This window comes from Cervus elaphus, chromosome 14 (assembly GCF_910594005.1).
Source record: "Cervus elaphus chromosome 14, mCerEla1.1, whole genome shotgun sequence".
Taxonomy (NCBI): Eukaryota; Metazoa; Chordata; class Mammalia; order Artiodactyla; family Cervidae; genus Cervus; species Cervus elaphus.
Window position 1 is genome coordinate 68,109,587 of NC_057828.1, and position 25,713 is coordinate 68,135,299.

The window sequence follows — 25,713 nt, forward strand, 5'->3', positions numbered from 1 at the left end:
AATGTTAAGTATTTTTATAATCTTCCTTACATAAAATAGAAGAACTTTCATCCACCCTAGGAATTTAAGATGCTTTGTCTGTACGCATGATACTTGGATCAATTTTAAACTATTACTTAAATATATGGATGTTTCTGGGTTTCCCTGGTGGCTCAGACTGTAAAGAATCTGCCTGCAATGCAGCAGACCTGTGTTTGATCCCTGGGTCCCTGGGTCGGAAGGATCCCCTGGAGAAGGGAATGGCTACCCACTCCAGTATTCTTGCCTGGAGAATTCCATGGACAGAGGAGCCTGGTGGGCTACGGTCTGTGGGGTCGCAAAGAGCCGGACACAACTGAGCGACTAACATATGGGTGTTTCCAGGCTTCCCTGGTGGCTCAGATGGTAAAGAACCTGCTTGCAATGCGGGAGACCTGGGTTTGATCCCTGGATTGGGAAGATCCCCTGGAGAACAGCATAGCAACCCACTCCAGTATTCTTGCCTGGAGAATCCTCATGGACAGAGGAGACTGGTGGGCTGCAGTCCATAGGTCACAAAGATTTGGACACGACTGAGCGACTAAGCACACACACATGGATGTTTCCTGGGGGAAGTAATTGATACCTGTAGAGGCCAATTTCAGCTTGTCTATTTTAAAGGTTAATTTTTTTTTTTTAAGAAAATGGTCTTTGCAGATTAAAATGTTTACTATTAAATAAGCATGCTCTATGTGTGTGTATCTATATTTATATCTCTGTCAATTTAACCCTACTGGTATCTGGACTTCTCTTCACCTGGCTTAGGTCTTGGTTTTCACCAGGAAACAGTCCCCCTACTTGTTTCCACTTGAAACAATGGTTTGTACGGTATATTAGGACAGTCGTGAGGGTGGCAGTGACCGCAGAGGTAATTATTTTCATCAAAGGTGTTGAGGAGAATGGTGATAATGAGGGACAGCAGCCCCAGCTGTGGCAAATGAAGTGGTAGCAACTGTGTTTGAACTTTCAATATCCTTGTATCTGTGCTTCTGATCTTCCTATCTGTGGACAAAGAAGGGTCATTTGGCTTTTTTTTTTGGTTTAGTATTAAATGTTTTATTTGCAAACAAGTTTACAATTTGTAGTTGACAGATCAAAATTAAAAGATGAATAAGTGATTAATTTAGAATTCAACAACAAAATAGTTGTTCCATAAATAGTTGCTCTCCACTGACTGGTGGGAGTACAAAGAGACTGAAACTGATGCCTCCTGATTCTTTCCCCTGTGACATTTTAACTCCCTCTTTGCATTTTCCTGATGGCTCAGCTGGTAAAGAATCTGCCTGCAATGTGGGAGACCTGGGTTCGATTCCTGGGTCGGGAAGATCTCCTGGGGAAGGGAAAGGCTACCCATACCAGTATTCTGGCCTGGAGAATTCCATGGACTGTTTAGTCCATGGGTTTGCAAAGAGTCGGACACGACTGGGTGACTTTCACTTTTTGCATTTCCTAAGGCTAAAAATTGACTGTTTTAAGTATGCATCATTTATGACAAATTTTCAAGTAGTCTTTGGTAGCTATAAATTGAGAAATGGTCTTTGTTGTTTTGTTGACTATTTCTACTTGTTCAATTAACTGTACAGTGCATAGTGAAAGGACATTTGCAACGACAGTACGCTAAAGACCTTAATGCTATTGAGCACTATTCTTGACTTACGTCATTTTTATCTCCACAGAAATTGGCCCAGTAACAGTTACCACAGATCCCAAGAAATTTCAGTATGAGCTCAGAGAACTCTATGTTCAGGTGAGTGCTTTCTTTTCATTTTATTTCTTTCAGGGGAAAGGAAAATCATGAACTTTTGGCTGACCATCTTCAGTTTTAAGCCTGAAAGTAATAATTATTAGTTTTTAAATTCCAATACCACTTTTTCTGACTTGAATGATACACATGGAATTGGGACAGATTGGGTTTAAAACACCATCTTCATGTAACAGAACTACAGAATTCTGTAGTTGTGACAGACTGGCCCACAAACCTGAGTGTTTACTGTATGATGCTTCAGAGAAAAGTTCGTTGAATTTTGCTCTAGATGACTTCAGTGATAAAGAATCCACTTGCCAATTAGGAGACACAGGAGATGTGGGTTCAATCCCTGGGTCAGGAAGATACCCTGGAGTAGGAAGTGGCAACCCACCAGTATCCTTGCTTGGAAAATTCCATGGACAGAAGAGCCTGGTGTGCTACAGTCCATGGAGGCTGCAAAAAGTCAGACACAACTGAGCACTAGATGACTCCTTTCACTGACTCCTTTCACTGTTTCATAAGGAACAGTTAATTCTTTTCCTGTAGTCGTTGTGCTATAATTAGGATAATTTAAAAATTCTTTGCTTTAAGTCATCTATATAAATGCTTGTAGGTATAGTTTTGTTAGTAGAGAAGATGAATAGTTGGTTGAAATGTTATTCTGAAAATAGGACTTGGAGATAAGGTTAATAATTACCTTCTCATTCCTTGTTGAGGTCATTTTTCTCAAATCCATTTTTTTTTTTTTTTTAATAACTTGCTTCTCTGAGGCTGTTATACTGTCCTTTCCTCCATAGATGGTCTCTGCTGCAATCACCTATAGGTCTTTTGGGCACTCCCCATTGAGGCTATTGGTGACTGGATCATTGGCTACCTTTCCCCTTTAGGGCGGCCATCATGCCAGGGCACCTCACCGGTTACTGGAATGACCTGTCAGAACCTTCTCCTCTCAGTTCTCTGACCTGGCCTTCAGTGACGTTCCTCTCCTCCATCTCAGCCTTCTCTTCCCACACCCTCTGGACCTTGCGTGTGTGCTTCATTGCTCAGCCGTGTCCAAGTCTTTGTGACCCCTCAGACGGCCACCAGGCTACTCTGTCCATGGGGATTCCCCAGGCAAGACTACCCAATTCATTCTGTCTCTCAGGTCACTCAGGCAAGCTTTTAATCTCCAGCCGCAACCATCTGTCCACCAAGCTTGTTACAGCTTCTTACTACAACTGCTTCTTCACCCTCATCAAACATTCCAGTCCAGTGATCCCTATCCTTTCTCCCAGGCCTTCAGAGCTCTCCTTTTTCACTTTCTTCCAATCTAGCTCAGAGTCTTGTCATTTCAAAAACACTGCTTTTTTTTCTTGTCCATTGCTTTTTTGTTCAAAAGGCAAAACTTCATTCCTGAAGGACCAAAATTATTATGCCAGGTGCCATTGAAGTCTCATGATATGGCAGGTTGATTTCACTATAAATACATAGCCACCTGCTTCTTCTGGACTCTTTTAATAGTCCTATGATCCTATTCTGTTTCTTTGGTCAATTATATCTCCTACGCCTCCCAATGGCAGTTGCAAACTTTAGCTATTCTTCTTAAACCTGTATTCCATTTCTCTTTTACTACTGACCATTTCCAGCTAACGATCCACTCTGAGCAAGCTGTCTCACTTATTGTTTCACACACAGGCACATTTAAATGGAAGCTCTTAGCTTCCTCATACCTTACATGTAATCCACGTGCATCTGATACCCATCCTATCCTCATTCTCTACATACTCACAACTCCTTGGCTTTCTCAGGATCTTAATGCTATCAAGCTGTTTTTTTTTTTTTTTTTTTAACTGCTTTAGGTGCCCATTTACTTAAAAAAAAAGTTGGTGTGTAGTTACCTTACAGTGTTGTATTTCTGCCGTACAAACAACATGAATCAGCTGTACATATACATATATCATCTTTTTTTGTTTTTACTTCCTCTTTAGGTCACCCCAGAGTATTGAGTAGGGTGCTATACAGTAGATTCTCTTTAGTTTATTTATACTATTTTATACATAGTATTAATAGTGTATATATATGTCAATCCCAGTCTCCCAATTCCTCCCACCTCTTCCTCTATTTCCTATAAATATGTTCAAGTCTTCCTCCAAAACAAACCCCTCTCCCAGTGAACCAAACTGTTGAAAACAAAACAAACTAACCAACAAATCACTGTTTTTCTCAAAATTCTCTTACAGATAGCAGCTTTCATTTCTCGGTTCCTTCAATGCCTGCCATCTTTTCCTCTTGTGCCTTCTGCAGTTAACTTCTTAGTCTATTTCAGTCTCGTCCCCACTCCCATGCTGGATGTAGCTCTAGCTGGTGACACATTATCTCTGGTTTTGCTAAATGCAGTGGAAACATTTCATTTGTCAGTATGTTAGTTAAACATCTTTGTAGTTCTTGGCAATACTGGCCTCTCCCTTCATCTTGAGGCATTTTCTTCCTTTACATATTCTTTCACTTTTCTTCCCACTTTTCTTGAGCTTCTTAGGCAGCTCATTTCCCCCCAGTTGGCCATTTAATGTTTAGGATCCTAGCAGGTTTGTAAACTGGCCCCATTTATTTCTCTCATTTTTATTTTTTCTCTTTAGGAAAAATCATCCATACACACATGAATACATTTCTAGCCTAGAACTCTCCTCTGGGAAATAGACCCTTCAGTCAGTCTCTGGGATGTCACAATGGTGCTCCAAAGTGAAACTCACTTTGGATGTTCTCTTTCCACTCCTTCTAATATGGTTCTAAATCCTTGCTCTTTGTCTTCTGTTTATTATCTTTGTGAATTATGCCTGTAGTATCCTGGTTATTCACCAAAATTCTGAATCATCCTTAATATACACGTCTTTTCCCCTCCAAACCATTAATCAAATATTGGTTTTTAACTTTCTAAATAATTTTTATATCAATTGACTTTTATTCATTAATATTACCATGTCATAGTCCCAATTATTGTATCTTTAGGCTGAATTAATGCAAAAAAGCTTCTCAGTGATTTCCCTGCTTTTATTCTTGCTTTGATTTTCTAGGCCTGTCTCTACTCTGACCGGCAGACAAAAGATCTAAAAAAAAAGTCACTCAACATTCCCCTCTAATACCCTGTCCACTCACCTCCTACCCTCACTTCATCCAAGTTTTCCTGAGTGACCTGAGGACTGTCTACCTGTCAACCCTTCCTGGAGCCACTCTCTTTGGGCCCTGAGATCTGCTGTAGGGGTCTTGCATAGCGTCTCCTGTGTCTGGATGCTCACCTGTCTCCCTGTGGGGCCCTTGCATGTGCTGTTCTCTTTGCATATGTGTGTGTGAGTCATTCAGTTGTGTCCGACTTTTTGTGACCCCATGGATGGTAGCACACTAGGCAGGAATACTGGAGTGGGTTGCCATTTCCTTCTCCTCTCCTTGCATAGGAAGTTCTTGTTCTTCATCTTGCCCTCATGTCCATGCTGCTTTAATCGAGTTTAAAATCCTGTTTTCAAAATCTCATCTGGAATACCACTTCCTCAGAGAATCCTGTCCTGTCCTCCAGGATTGGTCATATCTCATGGCCTCTTTCTGTCACAAAAGTAGTTGGGATTTCAGAGTGAGGGATTATGTCTGATTTAGCTAATCAGTGAATCCCTTAGTAAAATGCATGGCATATAGAATGTGCTCATATAGAATGAATGGAAGAATGAATGAAGGAAGGAAGGAACAAACCACCACTGTGTACAAATTAACAGTTCAAATTAGAGTTTGAAGTTTAATACTTCAATTGGTTTCACTGTTGAGTGAATGACTTCATTTGGAACTATATATGGTATGAGCATATTGGGGCATAGGGTGAAAAAACTCAGGAGTTTGGCATTCCAAATATGTATTCCATCACGATTTTTTCGTTGTGCCTGTCTCTATTTTTAAATTGCATACTAAATTGGATTATGTTTCATAAATGTCTAAATAGGTTTTTATAGTTATCCCTTGTCTATTTTTCTCTTTTATTAAATTTCTTCTGATAATTTCTATCATTAATCCTCTATTTCCTTTCTCATATCATTCTTTTTCAGTCATTATCTCAATACTTATTTATAATTGACTTTTCTGTCCCCTGATATAGCAAATTCTTTTCCACTTTGGATGTCCACATTCTTTGAAAGAAAATTTACATAAAAATTTCTATCCTGTATGTGGAACACAGGAATTTAAAATTGTATTACCCTAATTGTTTATATTTTTGTATTCTGGTGTTTTGAACTCCTGAGGGCAAGAGCCTTATAGCTCTCATTGAGCCTCTGGTCTACCATGGGATGAATCAGTGTCTGCAGGAGAGTGGACTTAAATAGCTATTGAATAAATGAATGTCATACGAGCTTAGCTTCTTTTAAAAATGTATATTTAACAGTGAAACTATATCAAATACAATACAAACTTTACCTGATGGTACAAAAGATACTTAAAAATCTTATCATCACTTTTTGTAATATAAAGATTCGGTACGGCCATGTAATGGAGGTTTCTAGCTGAAAGAATGTTTGGAAGAGATTTACTGCATTCATTTCTTTTCCCCTCTGCAAGAATTCAGCTGGGATATATTCTTAGAAAGCTGGCCAGAATGCAAATGCCTACATTCTCACTGAGACCTGGCACTTCCTCATTTCCTGCCTCTCCCCTTCTTTTGTTCTAAGGGATCTTCAGATCCTCCTTGCTCTGTTTGTCTCCAGGGTGGAGAGGGTCATGATCCTTAATCATACTCCATTGATTCCCTTCCCAGAGCCCTCCTCAGCCAACCTCTGGAACTGAACTTGATATAGATACTCTGTAGAGTCATAATGTCTCTGTTCAAGAAAATAATCTTTCTTCCTTCCCTGGAATGAAAGCTGGTGTCCGTTTCTCTGGAGATTTCCTCTGTACTGGCTGCATCTTAAGGATTTATTTTTACATTGTCTTGAGATACAAGAGGATGCTTAATTAGAACTAGCCAGGGAAGGAATCAAATATTTACTTTTTCTCTTCATTCAAAGTTGGACACTGTTATAAGCATCGTGGATATCATGGAAGTATTTTTATTTTCGAAGATTCTGGTGAATTATTCCTTTTTTATCAGTGGCAAAAATTTTCATTAAGTAAGGGTCAAATATGAAGACACTAGGCTACATCATTACTTAACCCTGACCTAAAGAATGTATTTTGTTTTCCCTTCAGTGTTTGTTTAGAGAATATTTTATTTCATAACCCACTCTGAGAAACTAAAATTCACGAATTTCATAAAATTTTAGTATGATACTAAAGTTTGTGTGTGTGTGTGTGTGTTTGTGTGTAATTTCCAGACCCTTTTTTGGTTCCTCTTCTACTATTTTTAGTAACTCTCCCCAAATCACTGATATGAAGAGCAAAAAGGATGGCTGTTTTATTAAAATTAACTTGGATTTTTTTTTAAAAGAAACCTTTAAAAATATTCCTTTCATAATTTAATTGTTTTGAAAACAAGAAAAGGAAATTCAGTTTGAAGTAAATTAAATAATTGCCCATTAACTTTTCACCAGAGTCAGCTACTTTTCTTGTAGGGGTAATTAACTTGAGGAAAAAGCCATTTAAAATTTTACAAGAAAAATGTAAGAGAAATCACTAAACTTAAACCATTAAATGTATAACATTAATTTCATTTTCCTGCATCCTCCTTCATTTGGGGTGTAGAACAGTAACTTGTACAGAAAGCATCTGAGCTTTCTCTCTTGGGAAAAGAAGAGACTATAAATGACAACAATGGTATTCAAATCACACAGAGCTTTGACAGTTAATATCCTTGTGAATATGCAGTGCAAAGTCTTATCTCAGATCCCATTCCTTATAAGATGCTATAAAGCTTGTTGATTTTTAGAAAATGGTATTGACGATGATATGCTTTCTTTTTTTTTTTTCATTATGAAATTTATTTTTTTCTGTATAATTTCTTTTTTCTTTCTTTTTTAAATTTATTTATTTTAATTGGAGACTAATTACTTTATTATAGTGGTTTTTGCCATACATTGACATGAATCACCTATGGGTGTACATGTGCTCCCCATCCTGAACCCCCCTCCCACCTCCCTCCCCATCCCATCCCTCAGGATCATCCCAGTGCACCAGTCCTGAGCACCCTGTCTCATTCATTGAACTTGGACTGGCGATCTAGTTCACATATGATAATATACATGTTTCAATGCTATTCTCTCAAATCATCCCACCCTCACCTTCTCCCACAGAGTCCAAAAGTCTGTTCTTTACATCTGTGTCTCTTTTGCTGTCTCACATATAGGATCATCATCACCATCTTTCTAAATTCCATACATATGTGTTAATATACTGTATTGGTGTTTTTCTTTCTGACTTACTTCACTCTGTATAATAGGCTCCAGTTTCATCTACCTCATTAGAACTGATTCAAATGCATTCTTTTTAATAGCTAAGTAATATTCCATTGTGTATATGTACCACAGCTTTCTTATCCATTCATCTGCTGATGGGCATCTAGGTTGCTTCCATGTCCAAGCTATTGTAAACAGTGCTGCGATGAACATTGGGGTACACATGTCTCTTTCAATTCTGGTTTCCTCGGTGTGTATGCCCAGAAGTGGGATTGCTGGGTCGTATGGCAGTTCTATTTCCAGTTTTTTAAGGAATCTCCACACTGTTCTCCATAGCGGCTGTACTAGTTTGCATTCCCACCAACAGTGTAAGAGGGTTCCCTTTTCTCCACACCCTCCCCAGCATTGATTGCTTGTAGACTTTTGGATAGCAGCCTTTCTGACCGGCGTGAGATGGTACCTCATTGTGGTTTTGATTTGCATTTCTCTGATAATGAGTGATGTTGAACATCTTTTCATGTGTTTGTTAGCCATCTGTATGTCTTCTTTGGAGAAATGTCTGTTTAGTTCTTTGACTCATTTTTTGATTGGGTCATTTATATTTCTGGAATTGAGCTGCATGAGCTGCTTGTATATTTTTGAGATTAACTCTTTGTCAGTTGCTTTGTTTGCTATTATTTTCTCCTATTCTGAAGGCTGTCTTTTCACCTTGCTTATAGTTTCCTTCATTGTGCAAGAGCTTTTAAGTTTCATTAGGTCCCATTTGTTTAGTTTTGCTTTTATTTCCAATATTCTGGGAGGTGGGTCATAGAGGATCCTGCTGTCATTTATGTCAGAGAGTGTTTTGCCTATGTTTTCCTCTAGGAGTTTTATAGTTTCTGGTCTTACATTTAGATCTTTAATCCATCTTGAGTTTATTTTTGTATATGGTGTTAGAAAGTGTTCTCGTTTCATTCTTTTACAAGTGGTTGACCAGTTTTCCCAGCACCACTTGTTAAAGAGGTTGTCTTTTTTCCATTGTATATCCTTGCCTCCTTTGTCAAAGATAAGGTGTCCATAGGTGTGTGGATTTATCTTTGGGCTTTCTATTTTGTTCCATTAACCTATATTTCTTTGTGCCAGTACCATACTGTCATGATGACTGTAGCTTTGTAGTATAGTCTGAAGTCAGGCAAGTTGATTCCTCCAGTTCCATTCTTCTTTCTCAAGATTGCTTTGGCTATTCGAGGTTTTTTGTATTTCCATACAAATTGTCAAATTATTTGTTCTAGTTCTAGTTCGCTGAAAAATACTGTTGGTAGCTTGATAGGGATTGCATTGAATCTATAGGTTGCTTTGGATACTATACTCATTTTCACTATATTGACTCTTCCAATCCATGAACATGGTATTTGTGTCATCTATTTGTGTCATCTTTGATTTCTTTCATCATTGTTTTATAGTTTTCCTTATATAGGTCTTTTGTTTCTTTAGGTAGATTTATTCCAAAGTATTTTATTCTTTTCGTTGCAGTGGTGAATGGAATTGTTTCCTTAATTTCTCTTTCTGTTTTCTCATTGTTAGTGTATAGGAATGCAAGGGATTTCTGTGTGTTAATTTTATATCCTGCAACTTTACTATTTTCATTGATTAGCTCTAGTAATTTTCTGGTGGTATCTTTAGGGTTTTCTATGTAGAGGATCATATCATTTAGAAACAGTGAGAGTTTTACTTCTTCTTTTCCAATCTGGATTCCCTTTATTTCCTTTTCTTCTCTGATTGCTGTGGCTAAAACTCCAAAACTATGTTGAATAGTAGTGGTGAGAGTGGGCACTCTTGTCTTGTTCCTGACTTTAGGGGAAATACTTTCAATTTTTCACCATTGAGGATAATATTTGCTGTGAGTATATCATATATGGATTTTATTATGTTGAGGTATGTTCCTTTTGTGCCTGCTTTCTCGAGGGTTTTTTTTTTTTAATTGTAAATGGATGTTCAATTTTGTCAAAGGTTTTCTGTGCATCTATTGAGATAATCATATGGTTTTTATCTTTCTATTTGTTAATGTATCACATTGGATAATGATATGCTTTCAATGATATTCTTTTATTCAAATATTTTATAGAGCAAAAAGCATATTAGTCAAACACATCTGAAATATTAAAAAAAGTAAAATAGTTCTACTGTTGAGCCCCAGAATTGAAATGCTTCACATAAAATTTAATTTTTATTTGAGAAGTATTTTAATAAAGTTGACCATAAAATTTTTTTGATGTCAAACAAATTTCAGTTTGTTCTTTTTTTTTTTTTTTAAATCACTTGGAAAGCCTATTAAGGTTTACCTTTACTATGTCAACATTTTTAGTGTTAAATATGAGGACTCTTGGACTTCCCATGTGGTGCTAGTGGTTAAGAATCCTCTGTCAGTGCAAGAGATGCAAGAGATGAGGGTTTGAACTGTGGGTTGGGAAGATTCCCTTGAGTAGAAAGTAGCACTCCACTCTAGTATTCTCACTTGGAAAATTCCGTAGGCTGAGGAGCCTGGTGGGGTCCACCTGGGAAATTCCATGGGCCCAGAAAGAGTTGGACATGACTGAGTGACTGAGCACAGCACCATGGAGGCCCCTGTGTTTTCATATTTTTCTCCTTAAGAGAAAAGCAGATTGAATCTACTCACACAATTAATCTGTGCTAAAGACCCATTATAAATGTACTGTATGGATTGTATTAAATGTTCCTACCTCTCAGTTTCTTTCCAAAAAAACAAAGTAAAATTGACCTTAATAAAAGCAAGAATAAGTAAATATGTGGACTAGCATTGTCACATAGTAACAAGATAGAGTTATGAATTAGGGTTTGGTATAATTATTGTCATTCTTTAACTGGAACAGAAGAGTAAATAGACAAACTGAAGTTAAGGGAAAAAATATTTTACTGTAGCATGGGAACAGTTGATGTTAGAATTAACTGCCAACAGAGAATATGAAAAACTGTGGCCAGATAAGCAAAGACTGTTAAAACTGAGGATGAGATAATGCTGATTTATGATGCCAATTCAGTATACATTTTATTTAATCTCAAGTATTCCAAATCATGCTACTATGTAGAAGTGTCCTTTTCATTTCTAAATTTATAGAAGTCTTCTATATGAATTTAAAAAGCAAAAGTGATATATAACCAAAAATTTAAGAAAGTGGAAAGAAAAGAAATTGACTAGAACCAGGAGAGGCAAAGGATCATGTGTTAGCATAGATATAATGTGGGCTTCCTGATGGCTCACTGGGTAAAGAATCCTCCTTCAATTCAGGAGTCTTAGGAGACACGGGTTCAATCCCTGGTCAGAAAGATCCCCTGGAGAAGGGAATGGCAACCCACTCCAGTATGCTTGCCTGCAAAATCCCATGGACAGGGGAGCCTGGCAGACTATAGTCCATGGGGTATCACAAAGAATCAGACATAACTGAGCACGCACACACACACACACGGATATAATGTAGAGTTATAAAAGGTGTGATTTTTATGTTTGGTGTTGGATGTGATTCAGCTGAAGAAAGCAGTTTTTATTTCCATTTAAGTTTTCTTAATATGCATTTCTTATAACTGCATATTTATCAGTGTATATATATGCACTTTTACAGGAGGAATGACGTGTTTAATTTAGGGAGGAAAGTGACAGGAGTCAAATACATGCAACTCATGATATGTGTAAAAGCTACAAGAATAGTAGAACAGCATCTGATTGAAAGTAAGGGCTTGATAAATGTTAGTTATTGTTGCTACTCTTACTACTACTGTCTCTGGTCCTCCAACAGTCTTTTAGAAAAGATAGTCACCAAATAATTCTACTCTAAATGGACAGCAGTTGTCCAAGTAATTCTACCATAAAGGGATAACAGTTATCTAAGTAATTCCACCATGAAGGGTCAATGATTATCCAAGTGATTCCACCACGAAGGGTCAATGATTATCCTAGTGATTCCACCATGAAGGGTCAATGATTATCCAAGTGATTCCACCATGAAGGGACAACAGTTATCCAGGTGATTCCACCATGAAGGGACAACAGTTATTGAACATGTGCCTTGTGAAAGATTTTACATGTGTTTTATTAAAGTCACCTTTTCAATTCAAACCCACACAAATATTAATCTTCCTATTTACAAATTCAGAGACTCAGGCTTTGAGGTATGAGATAACATGTTTTCCTCATGTCATCAAACTGCCAAGTAGCAAGAGCAGTCTCCAAAGTGGAAGTGTTTTACGTCTGAGCCAGTGTCCTTTCTCAATTTGCTACTTTCCTTCTAAATATTGGTTTAAGTAACCTTATTAAGCTAATCAAATTAACATTTATTTATTTAATTTCTCTTTGTGTTTTACTTCAAAGTGGGAAAGTAAAGAATTAAAGACAGATGTAGGTTGTAGGCCTGTCTCATTCTCCATGAAACAGTTTTACTTAAAATTCCTCTTCTGCATCAGTCACTTTAAGTAATTGGCTCACCTAAACTTACTGAGCAGCAAATGACAGTTAATTGTAGATTGAAAATCACTCCCTTTGCTCAGCACGTTTTCTTGCTACTTAGTGTGGTAAGTTTATTTAAGTGGAACCTCACAGTCACCTTGGAGAGACACAAGAGCAGAGTGCATTTTAAGAGATTGAAAGGTAATGTTTATACTGCAGTTGTGTTCATAGCTGATTTTGATTATTTTTATTGTTAGAGTTAGGCTTCTTTGGGCCTGATTGAAGCATCTTTTAAAACTTTAGTTTGCTGCTGGAGTTTTCTGTTAGAGGACTACATTTTCTGAGGGACAAACAATCCTATATCTCTAGGAAGTGAAGAATGGGGGCTAAAGATGGGCATTGAGTGAGAATAATTGGCTCTTTCTAGCCTTCCATCCTAGTACCCTGTCCAGAAGCAAATAGCTGGCTGATTTCTTAATGATCTTTTGCATGAACTTCAAAGGACAGAGAGTATGGAAGAATGTTCTGACTGTTGGATTGCTTTTTCAAAGCAGAATACGCAGATATTTAACATGGGTTGGGGGTGGATTGTAATGGGGCCTTTCTTGATATTCTTTTGGGAGTGGGCATGTTGGGGTACATTCTTAAGTGTAAATGCATGTGTCATTGTGGAGTAAAATATTATAAATTCTTGTGAAAAAATAACACTTTTAAGAAGAGTCTACTGACCTGTGATGCCTGGATTTATTCCATTCATGCTATTAAGCCAACCAAAGGAGTACTTATTCCCCACAATAAGTACTGTAGCTGATCTTATCTGTTTTGAGGTGATGGTAAAGATGGAGGAAAAAGATGTCTTTCTTGGGAGAATGTTTTATTATCTAAAGCCTAGACTCCTAGACAAAAAAAAACCTATAAACCTCACTTTCAACAAAATGGAAAATTAAAGATTTTAAATTAAAAATTAATTTCTTTAATCAATTGAAGAGTTAATCTTCTCAATCCAACTTGATCAGAAGCAGTTCTCAGGAAGCCATCTTTTTTCTTCTTAGGTCTTAAAAAAGTCTCAAGAATTGTGGAATCTTGCTTTTGGTACTGACTTTGAGTATTATTTGCTCAGTTAAACCGTCAGCTGTTTGGAGCCCTTTCAGAAACTTATCAGTACCCCAGGCAGCTCTGACATCAGTTAGAAATTTGATAGCACTGGCCTTTCCTCACCAGACAATACCTGGGGCTTCTTCTTTTTTTTTTTTTTTTACATTTATTTTTATTAGTTGGAGGTTAATTACTTTACAGTATTGTAGTGGTTTTTGTCATACATTGACATGAATCAGCCATGGATTTACATGTATTCCCCATCCCAATCCCCCCCCCACCTCCCTCTCCACCCGATTCCTCTGGGTCTTCCCAGTGCACCAGGCCCGAGCACTTGTCTCATGCATCCAGCCTGGGCTGGTGATCTGTTTCACCCTAGATAATATGCATGTTAATACCTGGGGCTTCTGTGTGCAGTGTCTGGGACCCTCTGTTGGTGTTCGAGGCTGATATGGACTTTCTTAGGCAGGCCTATCCCACTGTCGATTACTGGTCCAGTCACCAGCTAAGTCCCTCAGGTTTCCGTATATAAACTTTAAGTCTTCATTCTTCTATATTCATGTTGATGTAAAGAAAAACAAACTCCCCAGGTAGCTACTGTCTATAGGTATTAGTCTCTTCCTTTGAGATGATCTGGATCTTAGTTCACCAGTCTTGCTTAGTGACTACTTACTAGTTCTAATAATAACAACTTGTCTATCTCAACTTCCATATAAATGCAATATTCATACATTATAATGATTTTATTAATAAAAATATATTGATAATTTTTTGTCGACCTAATATACACAGTATAAATATATTTTTATCACCTTAAGTAAAAAGAATCACAACAGTAAAACTTCCTCAGTTACTCAGAAGCCAAAATAGTGTCAGTTATGCTGGAAACAGAAAATCCATATGTGAGTATTGGAGAAGAAAGGAAGAGAAAGATTTTAGTGGGAAAGTAGAGCCTGAGAAATTCAGAGGAACGGTAGAGAAAAGTGAAAGTGTAGTGGCTCAGTCGTGTCCGACTCTCTGCGACCCCATGGACTGTAGCCTCTGTCCATGGCTCCTCCGTCCATGGAATTTTCAAGGCAAGAGTACTGGAATGGGTTGCCATTTCCTTCTCCAGGGGATCTTCCCAACCCAGGGATTGAACCTGGGTCTCCCACATTGCAGGCAGACGCTCTTACCGTCTGAACCAGCAGGGAAATCCAATGGTAGAGAAGGGTCATAGCAGAGAGAAGCCAGGGAGGAAGAAGGCCTTCCTGAGGAAGTGCAAGTGAGGTGAAAGCCTAGTCCTTAGAGAAGCAAAGATGATTAGCTACAGTGGCCTCTGTGACGGTGCCCCGTCCTCCTCTGGCTCCTTCTCACTGAGCAAACAGGAAAGCCATCTGATAGGAGACCAGAAATCCATTCCAATGAGTGTGTGGGTGCTTAGTCACTCAGTCTTGTCTGACTCTGTCACCTCATGGACTGTAGCCTGCCAGGCTCCTCAGTTCTTGAGATTTTCCAGGCCAAAATACTGGAAAGAGTAGCCTTTCCCTTCTCCAGGGGATCTTCCTGACCCAGGGATGGAACCCATATCTCCTGCAATGACAGGCAGATTCTTTACCACTGAAGCCGCCTGGGAAGTCCTGAACCAGGCGTGTCTTAATTTGATGGGAAAAGAAAAAGGTCCCAATAGAAACATACAGAATCCTTGAAAAGGAGGTAATTCTCTAAGTATCAGGGAAGAGGAGAATTACTGAAGTGTATTCTGAGAATTCCAAGGTATCATTTTTGTAGTTTTCCATTTTTGCCTAGAGTTAACCCTGAACACGTCTATATGTCTTCCGATCACGAGAAGCTCTATGGTGGTCCTTCTGTTGTGCTTGGTTACTTACATGCTGTTTCCCTCTTGAAACGACCATGTGTATCATGCTGAGTGACTTCAGTCATGTGTAACTCTTTGCAACCCCATGGATTATAGCCCACCAGGCTGTCTGTGGGATCTCCAGGCAAGAATACTGGAGTGGGTTGCAGTGTTCTCCTCCACGGGATCTTCCCGATCCAGGGATTGAACTCAGGCCTCTTATGTCTCCTACATTGGCAGGTGGGTTCTTTGCCACTAGTGCTACCTGGGAAGATGTGAAAGGACCATGGTCTATTATAATTCATGTAAATTATGAAGCTTTTGAAATATTTTAAAGCATGAAGACACAGTATTTTCTGATTTATTAATCAAGATATTGAATGCCTGGTATATACATTCTTTTTAAATTTTTTAAAATTTATTTTTAATTGGAGGAGATAAGTGCTTTACAATGTTGTATTATTGATTTCTGCCATACAACAACATGAATCAGCCATTAGTATACATATATCCCCTCCTTCTTGAGCCTCTCCCACCCCACTCCCCTATCCCACCCCTCTAGGTCATCACAGAGCACCAGGCTGAGCTCCCTGTGTTATAGGCTACTTCCTACTGGTTATCTGTTGTACACATGGTGGTGTAAATATTTCAATGCTACTCTGTCAATTCATCCCACCCTCTCCTTCCCCCACTCTGTCCACAAGTCTGTTCTCTACATCTGTGACTGTATCCCTGCCTGCAAATCGGTTCGTCAGTACCATTTTTTAGATTCCATATATATGCATTAATATTGTTTAAATGCAAGTGAACTGAATATCCTCTTAAGGCTCAACATGAAATAAGTTCCAATAAATGGAAAGATCAGTTTCAAAAGAGTTAGACCCTTACTATTGATGAGTGGTAACCTGAAAGCCTGGAAATGGTTGTCGTTGTTAAGCTTCAGTGTTCCTGGAACTGAGATCAGCAGTTCTTTGATGGCTTGGTTTGGATTCCATCTTCTTCAGCCTAGTAAAGGCAGCATGGTGGACTGCCTGGAATGTGGCATCTTCTTTTTTTGATTATGGAGATTTGAAGTCTGGACTCAAATATTCTGTCTCTTAGTACATCCCTGCCATATTTTCTACAAGTGATGAAGACCAAATGTCACTGGTGCATTAGGATTCTACAGTCATTCTGATTTATTTCATACTTGCTTGGAAGCAACTTTAAATTAAATTCGATGTAATTTAATGGTTTCCACGTGTACATTCTGTTTTCTTGGTTATAGAATCACACAACTGTATTTTTAGAAAGTGAACTGAGGGTTGTAAACTTTTGTACAGTTTATAACTGAGTTTCATTCCAAAATTTTATACATAAAGGGATAACTGTGCAAATAAGACATTCAAAACAATGGGTGTTCCATGTGAAAGGAATACAATTGCACTCTGAAACTAGGCTTAGTAAATGGTAGCCATGTTAGAATAAGTGTAAATGTTGTAATGCCAATGGGCAGTCTTTTGGACTCATAAATGAACCTACCAAAAATGTTTCTTTCTTTTTTTTTTTGGTTGCTTAGAGTTAGGCGTAACTGGAAAACAATTGGTACAAACACTAATCCATTGAAAATAGATGATGAGAATAGAATTGAAATGATCTGGAAGAGAAGTAATAAGGTATGGGCAAAGGCACGCTTTGAGATTAATCTTCTTCCTTCTCTGATCCTTTGTTTGATGAGCATTTTCCCATTAGGTTTTGGGCAGAGACTTGATTTTTCTTTAACTCCTGTCAGGGTTTAAAGGTTCAGTTTATTCCAGTATTACTTCCACACAGTTTTGTATTTAAAAAAGACTACATGGTAATTGTTTTATTACTCCCTTGACTGATAGGATTTCTATTCATTTTTATTTAATCTTTTTTGACAATAATTTATTTTCTGAACATAATTATCACTAATTCTGAAGTTAGTTTTCTTTTCCCCTTTAATCTCAAGAGTAGTTTCCTGTGAAATGTCACATGCTTCTGATTTTTTTTTCTCTCTTTGTGCCTTTGGCAACTTGATCAATTGTAACTATCAGTAGAATTATAAAGACAAAATGATGAATGAACCTACTAATACAAATTAGTTATGTTTCAGAGTTTAAATAAAAACACAGCGTTAACAGAGTCAGGCCCTTCTTACATATATTTAGGGAATTATGCAATTCAACACATTATGCAACTTTATATCTATCACAACTTTCATTTTCATGTATGTATACAGGTTTATATGTGATACATAAACATTGCTGTTTGTTTTTACATATAAATGTAAAATTTGACCTTATAATGTTGGGAAGGGGTGGAGGATGTCAGGGAGGGAGGGGGAGAGAGAGAAAATGGGGGAGAAGGGAGATTTAGGGGAGTTAGTTTTACATACTACAATACATATTCATGTATGTATTGCTTAGTTAAAGAGCAGCTTTTGGCTCTTGCATTCTTAGGAGACTTAGCTCTGGAATTTTATTACTTGAATTGAGATGGTCCAGGCTTGGGTAAGCTCAGACTTGAATATAGCAAGTAAGTATGTGTAGGTTGTGTCAAGATTGCTTTGTACAGTCTCATTCACTCATTTACCCACTACTCATTTGTTTATCCACTCATTCATCAAGCAACAATGGAATACTGAGTTCCCCATGAAACAGTGATCTAGTGGGAGGAAGCAGATAGATTACAAATACAAGCCAGCGAATGTAATAGAAGAAAGCACAATATTCTGTGGGCATCAGGAGAACACAAATCTTCTGCTGCTTTTTCAGTTGCTCTGATAAGCTACTTGCAGTCACAGAAGTTGATGAAGGAAATTAAATGCCTCAGTGGAGTCTGTGTAGACTGTCAGGCCAGGCAAAATTGAGTTCAAATCCCTGCTCTTTTAGTTACTGGTTGTGTGATTCTGGGAGAGGGGTTTTTAAGATTTAGTGCTCTATCAATAAATGTGCTAGAAATGATCTCTGCTTCATAAATTGATGTAGAGAGTAAATAGCGTAGTGTGTGAGACACTGCTGTCTCAGTGCTTGGAGCAGAGTTGATATCCACTGAGTTAATACAAGTAGAGTGTCTTATTACCAACAGAAGTATCAGTTAAATTAATGAGACTTTTCATAGGTTTATGTTCATCAGTTCTAAATTTCACCATTGTAAATGTTTTATAGAATATTATTTTAGATTTTTTCTTGTTATGCAGGTAAAAACAGAAAACGTTAAGACTTTTAAAGGACTACCTTTTAAGTTTGGAACTAGAAACTTAAAACAGTTTGATTTTATAGTTCAGTCACAATCCCATTGCCCTAATTTTATAATTTGTACATGAGTTTGACACAAATTAACCTAAGTATATGACTTGTGTGGCTTATTTATAAGCATGGACCTTGGACCTTTTGACAATGGTTCTCTCTAGTCCTGTTCTGACAAATCTGCCTTTTAGCTAAATTTAACGATCAGAAGTTCAGTTAATTATTTGGGAAACAGTATTAGCAATCCTGTGAGTTAAGTTTCGAAGATATTTTATACATTTATATAAATATATACACATTTTATTTATAAAGTTTTTGTGTATGTAACACATATATTTTAAATGAAGCAAATGATTTACAGATTTCTGGAGTAGATTTTAGCTTGATTCCTAAACCTTAGTAAATTAAAGCAGCTTGAATGTTGTTTTTGATAACTTTTTCATAAAGGCAAAGTTCATGGAAGACTTTTTGGTCAAAGCAACAACCTTACAAATAATAGTCTATACAAATAAATAATAGTCTAGAATGCAGCCTACGTAACTAAAGCAAACATATTACTCTGAAGCAGTGCTGTCCAATTAAAATAGCCACATAGATAATTTTAAAAAAAAAGTTGAAAATAATTTTAATAATCTATGTAATCCATTATATTTAAAATGTTATCATTTTACCATGTCATTAGGATAAAGAATTAGTGCTTCTTCAGTTTTTAAATTTAAATTAATTGAAACATTCAGTTCCTTTGTTTCACTAACTATATTTTCAGTGCTCAGTCACATACTGCTGGTTAGTGGTTATGATAGTGAAAAGAAAGTGAAAGTGAAGTTGCTCTGTCATGTCTAACTCTTGCGACCCCATTTACTGTAGCCTGCCAGGTTCCTCCATCCATGGGATTTTCCAGGCAAGAATATTGGAGTGGGTTGCCATTTCCTTCTCCAGGAGATCTTCCTGACCCAGGGATTGAACCTGGGTCTCCTGCAATGTAGGCAGACATCTTACTGTCTGAGTCACCAGGAAAGTTATGATAATAGATAGCACAGAACCAAAGTTTTCCTTTTATAGCTGATTTTAGTGGTTACTTATGATTTAAAACGATCAGAAAATTAGACTCAAGTATCAGTGGCTTTTCTAAAGGTGTAACATTTTAACTTCTTCTGGAAAAGAGACTTATTTTTCTTTTCAGGAACCTGCTTGTACAATGAGATAGGCAAACTTCCAAGCATTCTAGTAATCTCTAGAGTCTACTCCTGGATGATGCTAAGGAATGAACATCCTGAGGTCCTCTTAGGATAAATTTGAATGCAAGTCAGGTGGCTCAGAGATTGTTCTTCACTCAGTAACTGGACAGCATTTTCATCATTCTTGCCATTGCTAGTATGTGTCTCTGGAGATGACTTAGCTATTCTGATTTTTGGCCCACCAACAGATGACTTCTCCTAGGCCCTTGATACTAGATGACAGAAAAAAAAAAAAATTAAATTCATCTCTACTAGAGTTATTTACCATACAGCATTGTTGTGTACTTGGCCACTTAACAAATGCTGTGAAATGGATAATTTATATGGTGATTTACACTCAGGTGCACAATATCAAGTGCAACTGAGAAATGTCTTTTTTTTTTTGCTTAAGCTTGTGAAAATACAGTGAAAGTGAAAGTCATTCAGTCATGTCTGACTCTCTGCGACCACATGGACTATACAGTCCATAGAATTCTCCAGGCCAGAATACTGGAGTGGGTAACCATTCCCTTCTCCAGGGGATCTTCCCAACCCAGGGATCGAACCCAGGTCTCCTGCATTGCAGATGGATTCTTTACCAGTTGAGCCACAGGGGGACACCCAAGAATATTGAAGTGGGTAGCTTATCTCTTTTCCAGCAGATCTTCCCGACCCAGAAATTGAACCGGGCTCTCCTGCATTGCAGGCAGATTCTTTACCTGCTGAGTTATCAGGGAAGCCTGAAAATACAATAGGAATCTAATAACTTTTTGAGTGGTCCACAATATTCATACTGATATGCAAAGTTGGCTACAAGTATAAATTATTCCTAGTCAACATACTAAAGTTGCCAATGTGCTCAGTAGCTATTTCCCACTTTCCTATTACACAAATGCTCATTCAAGGGCATTTGCTATATGCAATATTTCCCCCCCCACCCCCCCAATAACTGTTATGCCATGGAAAGTGTGTTACATTGTTAAAGAAGAGAGCAAATTAGAGTCCATCTGAAGAGTGAGTGAGGAAGTACATCTGAATGGGAAAAAAGAGAACATTTTCAAGAGTGGAAGGCATATTATCTCAAACTTGGAAGGAAAATAGTTCAATCTGACAAATATTTACTCAGCAGTTACTGTATGTCAGCAAATGCTATGATCTGAGAACTCAGGATGTAGCACACCATTACTACCATCAAAGAGCTTATGGAAGATGGGAGATTTTAGACATGCATACATTGGTGAGGAATGTTTGATGGTTGAAGTGGAACCGTAGAAAGAGTATTTAAGTGAAAATACTAAAGGAATTAAGGTGTGAAGCAAGGGGCATAATTAAAGAATAGAAAATAGATTAAAAGAAACAATTTTTTTCCTCCACTTTTATTGAAGTATAATTATTATGACATACAGCACTGTATAGGGGCTTCCCTGGTGACTCAGTGATAAAGAATCTGCCTGCAATGCAGGAGACCTGGGTTCGATCCCTGGAGAAGGGAATGGCAATTCACTCCAGTATTCTCGCGTGGAGAATTCCATGGACAGAAGAGCCTGGCAGGCTGCCCCCCATGGGGTTGCAAAGAGGTGAAAAGAGAGACAAAACCAGAGAGATATCTCTAGTTTTATATTTCTTTGTGCAAAGGTCACAAAGAGATGTAAAAGCAGAGAAATAAAAAAATGTTTTCCCCTTTGATGAGAACTAAGTTTACTCTCAACAACCTTCATATATAACATACAGCACTATTGATTATATTTACCATGTTGTACCTTACATTCCTAGTACTTATTTTACTTAAAACTGCAAGGTGGTACCTTTTGACTACCTTCATTATGTTCCCCCCGTGCCTCTAGTAACCACAATCTGATTTCTTTTTCTATAAGTTCATTTGTTTCTGAAATATAATTGATCTACCACATAATTCCTATTACAAAATATAGTGATTTAATATTTCTCTATATTTCATGATGATTATCATGGTAAGTCTAGTTACCAAGGAAGCAGTTTTTGAAGAGGGAACATCAGGAGATAGCAAGCTAGAGAGAGAATTTGATCCAACACAGTAGTTAATGAAAGATTTTAGTAGGAATGTGATCTAGGCAGCTCTTTACTTCAGGAAATATAAAGTTTGGTGGTCGGAAGAGCAGAAGATTAGATAGGAGGCTATACTTGTAATACAATTAATGATAAGAAGAGTGAATTGTAGGAAGTAAAGGGGAAGGGAGGGGACAAATTCATAATGGATGTAGAAGGAAAATGGTTTGGCCACTGATTAGTCGAAGGAAGGCAGGGGAGGGGTCAGAGGTGACTCAGGATTTGAACTAAACCTCTCGGCAGGCAGTACCCAAAATAGGGATGATATGGTTGAGGAAAATATAATGAGTTCCATAGTAGATGCACTGAATTGTAGATCCCGTAAAACATCTAGAAGTAGATATCTAAAAGGCAATTGTAAACAGAAAATTGAAATTTGGGAGGTAGGTACAGTCTGAGGATACACGTATACAAGTTTTTGAGAACAGTGTCACCTGTTAAACTAGATGCTGTGAAAATGCATTATCAGTAACAGAGGATAGGAAACACTTACTGCAAAAATAGAAGGACCTGCTAACTCAATAAAATTTCTGGGAGTTGATAGCTGTTATCTTCTCGAAAGTCACTACAGTGTCCAGCCCCCTACTATTTAATGACGTGATTTTTGATGTGTGACATTTTAAAGTGTGTCTCCGTTTCAGAAGTAATTTGTAACAGTTGGTGCTTGGTTCCAACTCATTCCATTGATGATGTTTGAAAGCTAAAAGCATAGAGTGGGATCCAGTGTAAGAAAAGATTCTTCAGGTGGTCCAGACTAAACGGTAAACAATTCTAATGCTTGGTTTTGTATGACCCTGATGAGTCCTCTGGTGCTCAGGGTATCTGTATCAAAGTTACAGACTGTTTGGAATCTAGGGAAAGCCACAGTAGGAGAATCAAATAGAATTTCCAGAGTTTAGAATAAAACCTTATAGGTAATTCTTTTCATTTTGAGAAAGAACTCACTGTTATTGGGTTCTGATGGACTGTGGAATCACAAGCCCTCCCACCCCAAAATGTTCCCAAGCTGCCCTGCTGTTTCTTTGATTGCCTTTTGTAGGCGTGAGCTGCTTAAGTACAAGACGCTTTGGCTTCTTCATCTTTGTGTGCCTGAATCCTAGCAGAGTGTTTAAGCACTTACTCATTGCTCAAAACATACTGGTTAAAAGTTCATTTCCTTGGCCCTGTAGTTATTGATATCTGCTAAGGAAACATGAGGAAAATGACTACAATATTTGATATATATTATAGATATAATCATACTATGATAGATTTGTATTTATATCTTTAAAACAGAGCAAGATTTGAAAGAACGTTAATGTTCAACAGTAGAGAAATGCCTGACTAAATTATGGGATGTAGACAGAATATTTCACAGTCATTAAAAGCTGTGATTTTGAAAAAAACATTGATGACATGATAGCGTAAGTAGGATATAGTCCTAAATTTAGAATATAACATCTAACACTGTAAGCACAACATGCGTAGAGTTCTATCTTTAAATTCATATGTGCTTAAAGGAAATATATGTGGCAGGAATTCCTCTTAGGGTGAGGTCTGTTTTTGTTTAGGACGATATATCAAGCCTAGTAGTAGTGTGTGCTCAGTTGAGTCTGAATATTTGCAACCCCATGGACAATAGCCAGTCAGTCTTCTCTGTCTATAGGATTTTCCAGGTAAGAATGCTGGAATAGGTTGCCATGCCCTCCTCATGGGATCTTACCGACCCTGAGTTTGAACCCGCATCTCTTGCATCTCCAGTATTGATAGGTGGATTCTTTACTGCCAGCACCATCTGGGAAGCCTATTTCGAGCTTAATACAATAGCAGATAAAACACAGAGATTATGTGTTAGTAGTAAAAATGAAGCAGTGTGAAAAGAGTTACAAAGGGGCTGTACTTTACATAAGGTGGTCATGGAGGTTTTCTCTGGTTGGTCACATCAGAGCAGAAACTTGGGGTGTAGGAGATAAACCAGTCTGTTTCTTTGCTGGTGAAAATGATCCAGTAAAAAGAAAAATTTTGACAATGGAATGGAGAGAAGGGATGGTCACAGGAACTGTGTCCTTGATTAGGCACAGGTGAGAAGCTAGCCTTAGCTGTGAATGAAATGATTCCTTCACCATGAAGGCAGGGCATGTGGCTACTATTACTGGAGGCTAATAGGTATTGGAGTGGGAGTTTATGAAAGTTCTCTATTGATTGCTTCTGTCTTCCCAGTACAATAGAGGGAAGGTCATCAAATAAGAGTCAGAATAAGAGAAGAGGAGATGTATGAAATAGTTATGTATGAGAATGGGAGTCGATCAATATTTAATTACAAAATATATAACAATTTCTATTATTTTGTGTATCTGGGGTGAATTTTTTATTTATCCATAAGTACAGGTGTTTGGTTTTTTTTTTTTTGTCTCCACATCACTTTATGTCTTTTCCATCTCCTTGTAACCAAAGTAGTTAATCCAGTGGCAAACAGACAGAAAATAGAAATGAAGAGAACTTTCTTGGTTCTTGAGCTTCTAAGGCAATTTATCATAACTCTCTCTTGTCTGCTAGTGAAATAATAGGATTTTTCTCACTGTTTCTCAACAGGGTGGTGGTGACTGTCCAGAAATGAGTATTGGAGCTATAAAAATTGCCTTGGAAATTTCTCTCCCTGGGTCTTTCATCTATGTTTTCACTGATGCGCGATCCAAGGATTATCGACTCGCTCATGAGGTGCTGCAGCTTATCCAACAGAAACAGTCACAGGTGAGTAGGTGTCAACCCCCCACCCCCCAGTTTTCCATCTGAACGCAGCTGTAAGAAATACAGCATGTAAGAGACTGCCTCCGCTGTCACTATGCCATGTGTGGCAAATGTCAATAACTACAATTACGGATCCACATATAACGGCTCCAGTATGTATGTATGTGTCATTTAATGTAAATGGATATGTGATATTTGTACATAGCATGTAAATGCATTGTTTCACAATATGGAAAAGAAATGATTACGGTTTAATTAAGATGTTTGTTATCATCTTATCCATATAACTGACAAAAGCACAGCCCTAACAGAAAAAGCCTGTATTTCCAGTGTCACCTCCTATGTGAAATCTTGTTTGAGTCAATTACTCATTGTATCAGTTAGCTATTGCTGAGTAACAAGCTGTTCTAACTCTCAGTGACTTAAAACAATAGTCATGCATTTCTCACATGTTTGTCGGACTCAGTTGCCCTAGGCTCTGCTTGCTCACTTGTGTTTCTAGGCCTAGTTTGGTTTTGGCTTATCTCAGCTGATCTCTGGGTGACTTGGCTCTTCCTTGCAAGTTTCTCCACCTCTTCCTGAGACCAGTAATCTAGTTTAGGCATAATCTTGTCATGACCAAGGCAGAAACACTAAGAGATCAAGTGGACATACACAAGGCAATGGTACCCCACTCTAGTACTCTTGCCTGGAAAATCCCATGGATGGAGGAGCCTGGTGGGCTGCAGTCCATGGTGTCGCTACGAGTTGGAAACAACTGAGTGACTTCACTTTCATTTTTCACTTTCAAGCATTGGAGGAGGAAATGGCAACCCACTCCAGTATTCTTGCCTGGAGAATCCCAGGGACGGGGGAGCCTGGTGGGCTGCCGTCTATGGGGTCGCACAGAGTCGGACACGACTGAAGTGATTTAGCAGCAGCAGCAGCTTGAGTGTCAGTTTGGAACCAGTAGAGTGT

General features: G+C 37.9%; 1 protein-coding gene across 4 annotated transcripts in view; it reads left to right on the forward strand.

The window, feature by feature from the left end:
• HMCN1 (hemicentin 1) overlaps window positions 1-25,713 on the forward strand; it is a 516,590-nt gene that overhangs the window by 118,356 nt on the left and 372,521 nt on the right. For all 4 annotated transcript variants that reach the window (XM_043924342.1, XM_043924345.1, XM_043924344.1 and 1 more), the window contains exons 2-3: window positions 1,695-1,765; window positions 24,601-24,759. In XM_043924342.1, the coding sequence (XP_043780277.1) occupies window positions 1,695-1,765; window positions 24,601-24,759 (230 nt within the window). The remainder of the gene's footprint in view (window positions 1-1,694; window positions 1,766-24,600; window positions 24,760-25,713) is intronic.